Raw genomic sequence first — 15,356 nt, forward strand, 5'->3', positions numbered from 1 at the left:
ATTAATTATTGATTATTATTATTATTAGTATTATTGTTATTATTATTATTATTATTATTATTTATTCATGATTATTATTATTATTTATTGATAATAATAATAATAATAATACTTATTATTATTATTATTATTTGTTGCGTCGTTGTAATAAGAGCTTAAAAGAATGAAATTTGGCTTTATATCATTAGCAATATCATTAGACATAAGAGCTGAGCTGAACTGAACTGAACTGAGCTGAGCTGAACTGAACTGAATTGAATTTCAACGGAAGAGAACAGGCCCGCAATGTAAGTGGAATAAAATCACCACTTCATCAATCTCAGAGCTAATTACGGCGTCAGGAGCTGAGGCTAGCAAAGAGACATGATATCTGAAAATTTTAACAGAACATGTTTGGATGATTTTGCCATTATGGATATTCTTAAATTATATAGACACTGAAAAATGTTATATGTAATCCAGACCTCCGGACTAAGAATAGAAACTTAGAAAGGTATAACTAGTACTCCGTAGTAAGACGCAAACCCAAATATTGCATAATGTTGTGCGACACATGGTTAGTGTTATGTTTTTATACTCTATCAAAGCTTCAGTTTCAACACATCAGAACATCCAATAGAGGCCCCTTAACCAGTGGCTTGACAAATACCCGGTTATGAACGGTCCAACAAACCTGGGATATGATACCATGTTAAATTTCGAAACAATATGAAATGGGCCAAGCAACCCGAATATGGAGGAAGAGAGTTTGGTCCACAAACTAGGCTTCGAAACTTTCATACTAAAACCAATTGGTAATAGTAGGAGTTACTCCTTTATCTTATAAAGTGGAACCACCTCTCCACTTTCTCCGACGTGGGACACTCTCAAGTGGGCTATAATGGGTTTCAACAATTAGCAATACAAAGTATCCTATTGTGAATACATAGTCCTAAGGCTTGAAATATTGCTCCTTAGAGAAATAATGATAGACTACTAGGTGATGGATCGTTGTAAAAAATACAGTAGCACATAAAGTTGTACAAAGTGACCAAATAGAATACCAACACCCCTTTTTCATAATCCTATACAGTGACCGAGAGAGTAGGCAATATTACACAAGACAATTGGTCTTTGGTCCCCTCAAATGCAGAAAGAACTTAATGTAGGTGCTCTTAAATGGGACATATTACTTATTGCATTGGCAGTGAAGCATCCTAGGAATACTGCAGTAGATCAAGATAAGAAAGAGCTCATGGTCCCTGCGACTGCGCGACATAAAATTTGATTAGAGCATCAAAACCATCTCAAAGAAGTAAAGATGAGTATGCAGTCGCTACTTACTGAGAGCCTCAGCATAACAACAACAGCTCATAGATCTGCTTCTCAACTAAATTCGTGTGTGGACTGCAATTCTATCATCCGGGACTAACAGGGTCATTAAGTAAAAATGTGGTGTAAACTCAAGTATTAAGGTCGGGACAATGAGATTGTTATTTCCAAGTGGAGGAAGTAATAATTAAGGCCTGCCTCAGGCACACACCGTGTAAGGTAATAATGAAATGTAGATTTAGCGAGAGAAAGGAGGAACCTTTCGGTGGAGATAAGGGAAGACATCCTTCCCCACTTTTCATCCTTAAGCTAATGCCAGCCTATAAAATTCACTTCAAATGTTTAAAACCTTAACTTGAATGGCTTTTTGGGGACATTGTGAACATGTCCTCTGCTTACGTACTATACCACTAAGCTTCGTATCTCACATCATGGAGGTAAACATATAATATTGCAATCTTATAGTCAACACTTCATATTAAAGATGATTATAGTATTCATAAGAAACAATTACATACCAAGTATTTCATAGCTTGTGCATTATTTTAGAAAATCACAAAATACCCGCAGCCTTTCCAAAAGTAACAACGGTTTTTTTTATTAAATTTCTCAAAACGCCCTATAACTGCAACGTATAGCATGCACATGGCATCCCAATGATGTAAGAACTAAAGGTACACAGATCCGATATGTGTGCTACACCCACCAACACCTAAAGAATACACACACTTCCGTATAAACTACCATTGTGCAATGGTAGAATCCTTGTACTAAAGCTGAGTGATGTGTAAAGAGTTGAATGATCCAACCATTGTCAGGGTCTATCTTCAATTATGAATGGTGAAAACAATGTGATAATTTATTTCTGAATGTAAGGGAATATCCAAGGCTGGAAGTGGGCCTATATATGAGTACTAGAGTGATAAAAACATCATGCTTAAGGACCAGACCTCATCATCATACTTTGTATTATATTAATTATTAAGTACATCTTCTTTGTCAAATCAATAATGCATCCATTAGGCCAGAGCTGCCTCAGAAAGCCCTAAAATCAAGTAATGTAAGAGCTAATCTAGATAAACAATGGAGGAGAGCCTCCAAGGTGCTCCAAGCCAAAGTAAGAAATCACCACCATTGACAACCCTTTGCACCTTAGTTGTCAAGCCTGACACCAATCATAGTTTACATTGGACCAACAACTGCTCCGATAAAAATCATTTTTGAAAACTTTAATGAAACTGAAAGGTAGTGATATGAAACCTCTATTCCTCATCCCTACCCTCGCTAGTGTGTCAGTGAGATATATTCCCCAATTCCTCAAATTCCAATTATCCTTGTAGGAGACCCTAAAATTCTTCGTGTGTGAACCTATATACAGTAAGGCTTCTATGTCTGTGTTGTATATAAACAATCCTGTATGAAACTAGTAGCTTTTAGTTTTTTACCACAGCCATCAAGTGCATACATGCATTCAAGATCTCCATCAAACGTATGAAAACAGGGACAACATTAAAATGCAATAATGGCTAAATTTTTTTATAAAAAATGGACAGACAGGTTGAAATGTGCAACTGGGAACAGAGATAACATTCAGTAACCATACCTTCTAATTATATTCAGTATTATGAGCATGAAAATTTTGCTTGCAAGCTGCAACAATATAAGCACTAAAGCAATATCTAGTTAGTATAACTCACCTAGCTGTTGAACAGCATTACTCCTCCCTGGACCAATCCCCACTCTTCCCTCCAGTTTTAAGCTCGAGCCTTACATTTGATATTTCAATATTTTTTGAGGCAGCCTTGCACATATCATAAATGGTTAGCCCAGCAATGCTGACAGCAGTCAGAGCTTCCATCTCGACCCCAGTCTTTCCCCTTGTTGAGGCTTGTCCGTGGATATCGACACTGTAATCCCGGTGATTTAAAGCCAAATCAACATCCACATGTGACAGGCTAATGTTATGGCAAAGTGGGATAAGGTTGCTAGTTTGCTTTGCTCCAGTAATTCCTGCAATTTTGGCCACACTAAGCACATCTCCCTTGGCTAATTGGTTTGCTGACACCAAATCAAACACCTCCTTTCCCAATACAACTTTGCCACTGGCAACTGCCGTTCTTTTGGTGTTTTGTTTTGGAGAGACATCCACCATTTGTGCCTCCCCTTGCTTTCCAATATGGGTTAATCCACATACTTTTTCAGATACTTCAGAAGTTGAAAACCGAGTATCTTGAGTTACATCTCCAGAACCACTTGAACCTAAAAGGCCTGCTGATGAAGGAGGTTCACCAAATATGTCTTCCAGTTCCTAAACTCATAAATTCGGATAAACATCACTTAGTAGTTAGTACACTACATGAGAAAGCATCCTAAGTTAAGTATCAAAAAGAAAAATAGTATTGCTATACTAAGAAGAAAGCATATTGATGTAAAATTTATTGAACACAAGTCTCATCATATCAAACTTCAATTCATATCAATTTCCATTTTGTCAAGTAACAAACCACAAAAATCCAAAAATCTAGACATGGGAAATTGACAGCTCAATAGGGTTTAATTATGTTATTTATGAAAACAAAACATCCAAATGTAATCTAATCAAATCAAACATATTCATACAAAATTTAACAAAAACTCTTTCAATACATCGTTCAGCAAGAATTTTCTTCAAAACTACTGCACTTAATTACAAGTTAAGCATATAAAGTGCAAACTTCATATAGGATCCAATAAATATTTGTTTAATATGTATTGTAGTAAGCAAATCATAGGCATTGGCATACCTTATTGAACTCTGCAATGGAGGAAGCAAGGTCATGAGTGTTCTTAGTTGATAAGAATCTTTTAGAAAGAGAGAATTTTCGCAGAAGCATCACCAACTCCAATTGTAGAGAATCACAACCTCTACAAGTCAAATCCAAACAAAGCATTACAAATATAAATAGACACTATGTAGTAATATAATATAGGCATTCTATACACCAGTGGTGGTTGTTTAGCAAGCAAATACTCGATATGCGGGTTTATAACATTGCACAAGGACGGGTTTATAACATTGCACAAGGGAAGTTCATAAGTTAATCCCTATATATTTTTTTTTCATCTTGATCATATTATTCGTATATAGAGAAGACGCTGAGACAGTAAAATGTATAAAATTTAAATGGGGCCTTGGCCTTTGCAAAATTTTCGTTTGCACACCAAAACATCATCACTTGCAATACAAAAAGTGCTCTATAAAATCTAAACTCAGCAATATGTATAGGTTTTCACAGTAAACATCTTTCGTCTAATCATTATATTAAGTAATCAATGGCGGATGATAGATTATAAAACATATTCTTGGACCTCAACCATCAGTTTAAGCTTTTGGTTGAATTGGTCCTTTAACATGGTATCGGAGCCAGCGTGACACAAAGGTCACGGGTTCGAATCTCATCCGCCCCTCCTTCAAAGTGGAATTAATTCGCACCAGGTATGGGTGGGCCTGTGTTGCATCCACATTTCAAGCTCAAAGGGTCTTTCATGTGAGGGGGGTGATAGATTATAAAACATAACCATCAGTTTAAGCTTTTGGTTGAATTGGTCCTTTAACAGCGGATCCAAAAAAATTTGAAATGGGGATGAGAATATAAGATCAAATCAACCCATTACAGAAAATCAAAGTTCAATACCATAATTCAATTTACAATTTGAATTGCAACCTACAAAATCAATTTCCACATTCTATCATTTCACAACTCAGCATATTTATTTGAATAATTACCATGTATACAATCTACGTATGCTTTACCTCTTGATTAAAATTTATAATCATTTGCAAAGTAATAATCATAATCATATTTGTAATGTACAGAGTAATTAGCAAGTAAAACAAACCCAAAAAACATAATTGTGTCACAGAGCAATACTCCCCCAAATCAACACCAAGAATCATTAGACTGTATTAAACCAAGTTAGAGAATAAGATATAAAATCCAAATTATAAAGTATTCTAACCTTTTCTGTGAATATAAATCACAGCGATTTAGGACAGTAAAAGAATCGAGAATGGAAGCAGCAGAGGATCAGAAGGGACCGAGGAGGCGGTCGGTGGAGCGGAGCAGGGGTTACCGGCGGCTATCAGAGAAGTTGAGGGGAATATGCTCAGAAGAGTAGAAAATTGAATAAATGGGCAACTCGAAGTAAACAAGAGAAAAACAATATTTATCCTCAACTGCTATTTGTCGCTCCCATTTTACCAGGTAACGCTCCCTTTTTGACTTGAATGGACCACTATGCCCTTCATGCAATTTGGCTTATAAAAAGGATCTTGTTCCCCATTTGGACACAATGCATGAAACGGTCCCCTTATTTCACGACATTGTTGTCCCGAGCTTCCCAAAATCGGTCCCCACGACCTTGCAACCAAATCGGTCCCCACGACCACCTAAATTTTCTATTTTCAAAAAACGTTAAATTTGCCGACGGGTCTTGGGTCATGGACGGCGAGTGGAACATACGTACGCCGGAGAATGCGTCGGATCATTCTGTAAGTTTTTTTTTTTTTATTTTCGGTAATTAGGACATCCGCCTAAAATTTCCGGATGTCCTAGGTACATCCGCCTAAAATTTCCGGATGTACCAAGGAACATCCGGAAATTTCAAGCGGATGTACCTAGGGACATCCGGAAATTTTAGGCGGATGTCCCTATAATTTTTTTTTTTTTTTATTTTTTTTTTATTTTTTTTTTTAAGTACGTTTATTAAGTTTTTTTTTTTTTATGTATTTTTTTTTCGTGGTATTGTGATTTAGTATTTGATAATTAATGTAATTTTGTTGTATTAATATGTTTATTTTTTGTTTCATTATTATTATTATTATTATTATTATTAGTAATATGTTGATATTATTGTTGTTGTTGTAGTTGATATTATTATTGTTGTTGCTGCTGTTATTTTTATTGTTGTTGTTGTTGTTGTTGATATTGTTATTATTAATTAGTAGAAATATAATTTTAATATTAATATTAATATTATTAATATTGTTATTATTAATTAGTAGATATAATTTTAATATTAATATTAATATTATTAATATTATTATTATTATTATTGTTATTGTTATTGTTATTATTATTATTATTTATTTATTAATTAACGTTATGGTCTTATAAATTGTTTTGTAGTTGTTGTTATAATTTTTTATTATCATTAATATTGTTATTGTTTTGTATTTGTTGTTATTATTATTAGTATTGTTATTAGTATTGTTATTATTATTATTATTATTATTAGTATTGTTTTTATTATTTTTATTATTTTAATTATAATTATTATTATTATTATTGTTTTTATTATTATTATTTTGACATAAAGCATGTTTTGTTTAATTTGTATAGGATATGGAATCTGAGGAAGGCGTTGACGGTGTGAATTATAGTGGGAATTTTGTCACCGATACGTTTTTTCCTACATTTGACGATGCTGTTACATGGGCTGAAGGTGTTTCCATAAAATTGGGATTTATATTGGTGAAATCGTCTTATAACAAAACCAGATATGGTCGGCCGTATCGGTATTTGCGATGTGATCGGTCACGAAGGAGCAAGGCGAGAGATTTGGAGAACGCGATACGGAAGGACACCAAAACCAAAGCTAATGGTTGTCCATTCTACATCAAGATATATTATGATGTCAGCACCGAAAGTTGGAAGATCATTGCGAAAAATGATCACACCGGGACACATAACCACCCAATGATTGTGTACCCAGAAGGTCACCGTAAAGTGAGCGGATTGAGTCCGGGTGCAAAACAGGTTGTGCGGGACATGACAAAGTCCAAGGTTGCTCCCCGTAACATCATGTCCACTATTGCCGAGCAATTTCCTGATGATCATCCAAACATCCGACACATTTACAATTGCCGAAATGACTTCAGGATGGAGATGTCCGAAGGAAGAGGAGTTGTTCAGCAATTTCTTCATCTGGCGAGAGAGAGTAAATACATTTACTGGTTCACGAATGATGAACACAACGTTTTGCAACATGCATTTATGGTGCACCCGATCATGGTCAACATACTCCGCACATACCCACATTTACGGGCTTGGGCGACTAGCATCAATCTCCGCAATGGCCTCCACAGATTGACGGCCTCACCAAGTACACAAGTCAGAACATAACTTTGTCCTACTCAAACAGCGCAAAACACTACGCTCCTGCTCCATCCAGATATACCGTGCCACGTGACCGCCAAAACTAGGGATAACTGACCCATCCTCAGGCCCACCCGGCATCGGTTCCTGCACTAACCATGCCTCTGCAGAGCTGGAAGTAGGCTGACTCGACCCACTACCAACAAATCTCCCAAACTGACCCCCTATATACCATATGGAAATCCTGAGGGTCCTGTTCTTCATCCCGGTCACCAGCATGACTACCCGAACATTCGTCTTCCTCGTCAGATATGGGTGCTCCACTTGCAGAGTACAAGGGCCGACTACTACCAGACTGTTGATCTCTCGACCAACCACTAGTAGACCCGTATTGCTGCTGCTCGGGCTGAACCGGTGAAGATCGAGATGTCTGTCTCCTAACAGACGCATTCAGACGTCGTGATATTGCATGTCGAGCACCAGAACCCTCGATCTACATAAAATTAAAAAATAATCCGATTTTAGTAATAACAATAACCATAATAACCACAATAATAATAACAACAACAATAATAACAACAACAAAAACAACAACAAATACAAATTAACAACAACAAATATAACCTTAACAACAACAATAACTAACAACAACAACAACAACAAATACAAATTAACAACAACAATAACCATAATAACAATAATAATAACACTAATATCAACAACTATAATACTAATCATAATTAAAAATATTAATAATAGTACTACTAATAACACTAATAATAATATTATTATAACAACAACAACAAAAAAAAAAAAAAAATTAAACAACAACAATAACCATGAAAACCCTAATATCAAATTAGTTTAATAATAATACTAATCATATTTTTAAAAATAATAACACTAATAATAATTATAATAATAATAATAATGATAATAATAATAATAACAATAATAACAATAATAATAATAATAATAATAATAATAATAATAATAATATCAACAATAATAATAACAACAATAATAATAATACTAACCATAACACTTCAAAATAACAAAATCCAAAAAAAAAAAAAAAAACAAATTAACAACAACAACAATAACCTTAACATTAATAATAAAAACCTAATATCAACAAAATAATAAAAATTATCATATTTTTTAAAATATAATAAGCACAATAATAACAACAACAATAATAATAATATCAACAATAATCACCATAACACTTCAAAAAAACAAAAAAAAAACCAAAATCCGAAAAAAAAAAAAAATTAACAATTTTATTAACGGGCCAAAAAAAAAATTGGAACTTCCGCCCAAAAATTCCGGAAGTTCCATGGAGGATCCGGAAATTCCAGGCGGATCCTCCATGGAACTTCCGGAATTTTTGGGCGGAAGTTCCTGGATCCGAAAAAAAAAAAAAAAACAAATACCTCGTCTCCACCATCGCCGCCGCCGCCGCCTACGCCCCTGCCACCAGCGCCGCCGAAGGTCCTCCCTCCGAATCTCAGCCTAATCCGCCTCGAATCACCCATTTTCTTTTGTGTTTATGATGATTGTTGTTTTTTTAAAAATTGAAGAACAATTTTGGAATTTTTTTTTTTTTAAAAAAATTGTTTTAGAGAGTTAGAGAGTAAGAGAGTTTGAGAGTTTGAGAGTAAGAGAGTTAGAGAGAGAAGTAAAGAAGTGAGAAATGTTGGTCGGGAAGGAAAAACCGTATTTATATATTAGGGGTAAAATTGGAATTTCAAGAAAAAAGAGGAGCGTTACCCGGTATTTATCTGGTACTCATAGCATTTTGAGTGTGAGAAATAATACAAGTGGTTAGATCTTCACTCCCGATTGCAGGAGATCTTGGGATCGATTCTCACCCCCGTCATTGTGGCTCTCTAAACACCAGAAAAAAGTACTCGTAGCATTTTGTAAATAAGGCAACAACTAATATTGAATACGGGTGACACAGATGTTACTCGTAATTTATTTATGATAATGTCATATTGAGTTATTGACTGTGATATTTTATTGAGTTATTTACAAAAATGTCACTAGATAAATAATTTTTGTTTATCATGTGGCTTCTCAAAAATTTTAGATGTAACCCAAAATAATAAAGTATGAGTATTTCAAAAAAAAAAAAAAAAAAAAAAAAAAAAAAAAAAAAAATCACTTTGCAGCGAGGTTTATATAAATATTTTCAATATATGTATTGTCTTAGAAAATGTTTATAAACATAATGTAGATATGTTTCTTAAAGGGTTAGTTTAAGGATTTATATTAAATCATGTGTCAGTTGATGTCATTAGTGTCTGATTTATGCTTAATTTTTACTTAAATTACATGTCAGTTGATGTCATAAGTGTCTGGTTTATGCTTAATTTTTACTTTGGTTTGCATTAGAGATAATGGTTGCATTTACCAATTTTTATTTTTTAAGCATAATGTTGGTCAAAATTATGTGTCCAAGATGGTGAATAGAGACAAAAAATTAAACTAACTCCAATGTATAATATATAAACAAACATAATCTTAACAAGGATGTCATGAAAATAAAAAGACAAAAAATCAAAACTTGGAAATAAAAGGAAAAAAAAAAAGACTTGCAAGAGTTGTAGTATTAAGGATGACATGAAAATAAAATTAATAAACCTTCCCATTGGAATCCTATAGGTGTAAGTGTGTAACTAACTCCAACGTATAAACTATAAACAAACATAATCTGAGTTAATAAAGTTTGTAGGTTGATTTTATTCTTATTTAATGCAATATAAAATCTTTGTATATAGATGTATCATCTTCACACAAATAGGTAATTTTGAAGGACAGAATAGGAAAATCTTAAATATCTCGCTTTTTTTCTCAATTTTCATATTCCTATTATTCTATTGGATTGTTCCATCTTAAAATATGGTTCATGCACTTTATCTATTTCCTACCCACCCTTAATTTTCTAGGCACACATAATTTGTTTCTTAACATCTTTATAGGAGATTTATTAGAATGCCCACTAACATAGCATGACCTATGTATCTAGCCTTAAGAAAAGCAATCATCTTGTTTTGAACCATTAAAACTTTTAGTTGAGATGATAATTAATTATTAGTACTAACTATTTTTTATTTGATGGAGTTTAGAACTATAGCAATAGTTTTACTTTGTTCATATTTTGGTGCAAAGGTCATATACCAATGGCTTAAGCCCAACTTACATACACCACAGAAGCTCCCACCTGGCCCACCAAGGTGGCCCTTTTTTGGAAACCTCCTTCAATTAGGTCCACTTCCCCACCGTGACTTCGCCTCCTTTTGTGAAAAATATGGACCCTTGGTTTATCTAAAGCTCGGTAATGTGGGCGCCATAACCACTAATGATCCAGAAATCATACGTGAGATCTTGGTTAGACAAGATGAGGTTTTTGCCTCGCGACCACAAACATTAGCCGCAACCCACCTAGCCTATAATAGTGGCGATGTGGCCTTAGCTCCAATGGGCCCGAAATGGAAAAGAATGAGAAGGATTTGCATGGAGCACTTGCTCACGACTAAAAGGCTCGAGCTCTTTGTGAATCATCGAGCTGAAGAAGCCCAACATTTGATTCAAGATGTATGGGCTCGTTCCCAAGGAAATAAGCCGGTTAACTTAAGGGGTGTGTTGGGTTCATTTTCTATGAATAATGTAACTAGGATGTTGTTAGGGAAGCAGTACTTTGGAGCTGGAACGGCGGGTCCACAAGAGGCCCTAGAGTTCATGCACATAACACATGAATTGTTTTGGCTATTAGGCTTGATTTACTTGGGTGATTATTTGCCAATTTGGAGGTGGGTTGATCCATATGGTTGTGAGAAGAAAATGAGGGAAATTGAGAAAAGGGTTGATGATTTTCATAGCAAGATAATTGAGGAGCATAGAAAGGCAAAGAAAATAAGAGAAGAGTTGGGAGTAGATGAAGGAGAAATGGACTTTGTGGATGTTTTGTTGACCTTGCCTGGAGAAGATGGAAAGGCACACTTGGAAGATGTGGAAATCAAAGCTCTAATCCAGGTACCCTTGCATTTTTTGTGTAAGTTAGTAGGTTTGATAAATGAAATATTGTTTCATAAATTGCATGGGATTTCACAAATGCTAAACTTAACAATTATTTTAAGAAGAAAAAGTAAAATACCATGTTAAAAATTATGCAATCATGCAGAATTGATGATGAATTTTGACTTATATAGTGAAGCAAAGAGAAGTTTATTTACTATCGGAGGAAAAAGATTCTTTAACAAGAATATTTTGTTAGCCGAGTTAAATCAATGTTACCAACAACAATAATAGTAATCCAATATATAATTTTATCAAGATACAATTTGGAGAAGTTTGAATGTGTATTCTTACTGCTCAACATGGAATCCATTTAAGTTAAACATCTAATTAGTTTCAACTTCCGTATTGTTTCACCACATATATTTTATAATCATTAAATTATTCACACAATTACTTGAAAATAGGATATGATAGCTGCAGCAACAGACACATCAGCTGTGACAAACGAATGGGCAATGGCTGAAGTAATAAAGCATCCACGTGTCCTTCATAAGATCCAACAAGAACTTGACACAGTTGTAGGACCCAACAGAATGGTATTAGAATCAGATCTTCCCCAGCTTAACTACTTGCGTTGCGTTGTACGAGAAACTTTCCGCATGCATCCAGCAGGACCCTTCTTAATCCCACACGAATCACTACGTCCCACCACAATCAATGGCTACGACATCCCAGAAGGGACACGTGTCTTCATCAACACACATGGACTAGGGCGAAACCCTATGGTGTGGGACAACATAGAGGAATTCTACCCGGAAAGACATTGGTCGTTGGATGGGAGTAGAGTTGAGATCAGTCATGGATCTGATTTCAAGATATTACCATTTAGTGCGGGAAAGAGAAGATGTCCAGGCGCCCCACTTGGAGTGGTGTTTGTATTAATGGGATTAGCTAGGCTTTTCCATGCGTTTGATTGGTTGCCACCTCATGGAATGAAGCCAGAGGAGATTGATACCGAGGAAGTTTATGGGATGACTATGCCTAAAGCTCAACCTCTAATGGCTTTGGCTAAACCAAGACTTGCCCCTCATTTCTATCTATGATCCATCTTAAAAATTGTGCTAGCAATAGCTTAATATAAGCGTGTCTTTCTTTTTTTTCTTGTAAACATATAAATATTGGCTTGGAAAGACTCCTATGCTAAAAAAATTGTTTGAAAATGATAGTCCTATAACTTGGCAATAGCTTTTTCGCTTTACTATAAAATTGTCTATGATACTTGATAATAATGCCGCTTTTTTCACTGTCTCATTACTAAGGGATCATATTTATTAATGTTGGAAAAATACCTGTTGATTCCATGAATAATAATAGACAAATCAAGAACTTCCCTTGGAGCAAATTCGATCGCCATACTCGAAACATAGACCTGTCCTCCTTCTGTTGTGCCGTGGTTTGGAACCCACTGACTTAGAAGCGAAATACGCCACCACCGGTACAGGTTTTCCGATGACGCACGCCCCCCAAGTTTTACACAACGACCTTTGCAATTCGTGTACCCGAACCAAAGGTTGGAATTGCTCAAGAACTGTTCAGATCTCAAAGGGTAGGTTTGTGTTTTTGTGTTTAGGGTATTTTCAATAATGAAATTAACGTATATTGATTTTGGGGTATGAGGGTATTTATATGAATATAATGGAGTAAAGAACAAGCCAAGAAATTAGGTCTTTTAGCCCACGCAAGCCCACCGCCCAAAAGCAAACTGATCGACCGAGCTCTCGCTCGCAGTCGAGCGAGCTATCGCTCGGCCTAGCAGAGAGCAACTACGGCAGCGAGCTAGTGTGCGAGCTATCGCTCGAGCTCTCGCTCGCCCCTGTCGCAAGCACATGGCCAGCGAGCTATAGCTCTCTCGTATCCGAGCTATAGCTCGGCCTTGCAGCGACCACGAGCTGCAGCGAGCTATAGCTCTCTATTACCCGAGCTATAGCTCGGCCTTGCCAAAGCTATCTATCCTTGCTAGAGCTATAGCTCCTTCGCTAGATCTTTAGCTTGCACATATCACTCCCTCGTTAACTCCTCGTACACTCACTTGGTAAATCTCCGATTTGCATTACTAGAATCGCAATTACTCCAACAATCCCCCACTAATGCAAAACGGACATGAGATCATGAAATCTGAACAGTAAATGAAAGTCTTAGTACTTAAATGCTAGTATCCGAAGATTTGAACTAACACATTAGTGCACAAGGTTTTCAACACTTCCCTAGTGAATATCCTAAGATTTGAATTCCTAGGAGCGAGGAAGGGACCTTGTAAACACAAACCTTGACTTTAGAGCTTAAGCAATTCCGCAAATCTTGGCTACACTTGGGATCTCATGAGTACTTCAGAAGGATCACGCCCAATCCTCCCTTGAAGTGCGCCACTCTTCGTACCCACGTAGGTGTTCTCAGCATTCCCAGCAAATCCAAGGACTATTCATGCAGACATGTGAACCTTCACATGCACCTTGCAAATCCAAGGACTATTTATGCAATGGAACTAAACATTAAGAACATTTAAGTTCAACCTCCATCAGTCAATAGTGCACCATCTAGCCGCAGCTCAACGAGCTTTCAGGCAAGATGCACTCAACAGTGCACCATCTAGCCGCAGCTCAACGAGCTTTCGGGCAAGATGCACTCAACACTTCGGTGTCTCTATCGGTCCCTGCTCAAGCAGTATCTGGGCTAATAGTTCCTGATCACTTAAGATCACTATAACTCCCTACTCTTGAGCGACTGGGCTAGAGCCATTAAGAGCTACGCTCAACCTATCTCTTCGGTACCTTTCATTGCACATTCCCTACTCAAGCAGTTTTAGAGCTGACAGTCCAGGTCACTTAAGACCACCATCACTAGAATACCAAGAAATCAATCCATCTAAACCTTTCAAGAAGAAAGTAAACATAAGACGGAACTCAACTAGTTCAAGCCTTAACCATTATGCTTACCTTAGTTGATCCACTCTTCAACTACTTGGCCAGACTAAAGCTTAGAGACAAAAGCATCGACATGATCAACCAAGGTTAATAAGTGAATACATGATATACATTGTACTTGAGAAACTTCACATACATCAACTGTCAAATTAAAGTCATAGAGACTTACATACATAGCTCATAGTTCAACTTATACGTCACCCACACATATACATACTGGTCACACATGCCATATGAAATGTACTTTACTGAATAAACTTCATAGCTAGAAAACCCTCACATCATACACCTTGTGAAAATAAAACTTGACCCTGTCAACGTTTCAGGGAAGACAACTACAACTTGGGTGAACAACACAACTATAAGGCTAACCCCACATAGCAAAATCACAGAATATATAAGCTATAATTAAGACAAAGAAACTTACTTTCTATTCTTACCTCATGTGGAGTTCATAACATTTAGACTAGTATAACTTTACTAGTCCTTGTCAAATCATACCTTTCACTTCTGCTATCAAGCATGGAGAAAACCCGGTCACTTCTAGACCTTCAACAAGAAAAGTCAAATGCTAGTTCTCTAGGAGTTATAGACATTTCAAGATCAAAAGATAAGCTAAACTATAACCACAAGAATTAACAAGGATAATTCTAAATCCCAACAAGGAACCTCACAAGCTTATCACAACATACTCCATGCTCAATAAATAATTTTTTTTTTTTTCAAGATTAGGGAAACAATTCAACATGATACTATCAAGAGATTGAACAAATAACATCCCTGATCAACTAGGAAAATAACAATGCCCATAACCATACATGATTAAAACAAGGCATAAAACAAACAGTTGAGGAAAGGTACTTGCAACTCATAAAACTAACAAATAGCCATTGATAAAAGA

The 15,356-nt window shown here is 35.8% G+C and overlaps 2 protein-coding genes across 3 annotated transcripts; one reads left to right on the forward strand and one right to left on the reverse strand.

The window, feature by feature from the left end:
* Positions 1 to 938: 938 nt before the first annotated feature.
* LOC145585795 (uncharacterized) lies at positions 939 to 5,478 on the reverse strand. Of its 2 annotated transcripts, XM_081642509.1 has the most exons (4): positions 5,311 to 5,478; positions 4,095 to 4,215; positions 3,009 to 3,619; positions 939 to 1,247 (listed from the first exon to the last, which is right to left on the reverse strand). In XM_081642509.1, exons 2-3 carry the CDS (start codon positions 4,182 to 4,184, stop codon positions 3,026 to 3,028), a joined length of 684 nt encoding a protein of 227 aa, XP_081498635.1. In that variant the 5' UTR covers positions 4,185 to 4,215; positions 5,311 to 5,478; the 3' UTR covers positions 939 to 1,247; positions 3,009 to 3,025. The 2 variants fall into 2 exon arrangements, with proteins under 2 accessions (XP_081498635.1, XP_081498634.1); XM_081642508.1 differs by lacking the exon at positions 939 to 1,247 and having other exon boundaries at positions 2,827 to 3,619.
* Positions 5,479 to 10,565: 5,087 nt separating this feature from the next.
* Positions 10,566 to 12,577, forward strand: LOC145585797 (cytochrome P450 703A2-like). The gene is made up of 2 exons (XM_081642510.1): positions 10,566 to 11,489; positions 11,939 to 12,577. The coding sequence occupies exons 1-2, from the start codon at positions 10,572 to 10,574 to the stop codon at positions 12,575 to 12,577; spliced, it is 1,557 nt and encodes a 518-aa protein (XP_081498636.1). The 5' UTR covers positions 10,566 to 10,571.
* The last annotated feature ends 2,779 nt before the right edge of the window (positions 12,578 to 15,356 follow it).

Source organism: Chenopodium album, chromosome 16 (genome assembly GCF_948465745.1).
Source record: "Chenopodium album chromosome 16, dcCheAlbu1.1, whole genome shotgun sequence".
Classification (NCBI taxonomy): Eukaryota; Viridiplantae; Streptophyta; class Magnoliopsida; order Caryophyllales; family Amaranthaceae; genus Chenopodium; species Chenopodium album.

Excerpts from the sequence above, each read along its gene's own strand:
- LOC145585795 (XM_081642509.1), bottom strand. The coding sequence starts at position 4,184 with ATGCTTCTGCGAAAATTCTCTCTTTCTAAAAGATTCTTATCAACTAAG. Across the intron at positions 3,620-4,094 it reads CCATTGCAGAGTTCAATAAG|GAACTGGAAGACATATTTGG; the intron begins GTATGCCAATGC and ends TTATGAGTTTAG.
- LOC145585797 (XM_081642510.1), top strand. The coding sequence starts at position 10,572 with ATGGAGTTTAGAACTATAGCAATAGTTTTACTTTGTTCATATTTTGGT. Across the intron at positions 11,490-11,938 it reads AAATCAAAGCTCTAATCCAG|GATATGATAGCTGCAGCAAC; the intron begins GTACCCTTGCAT and ends ACTTGAAAATAG.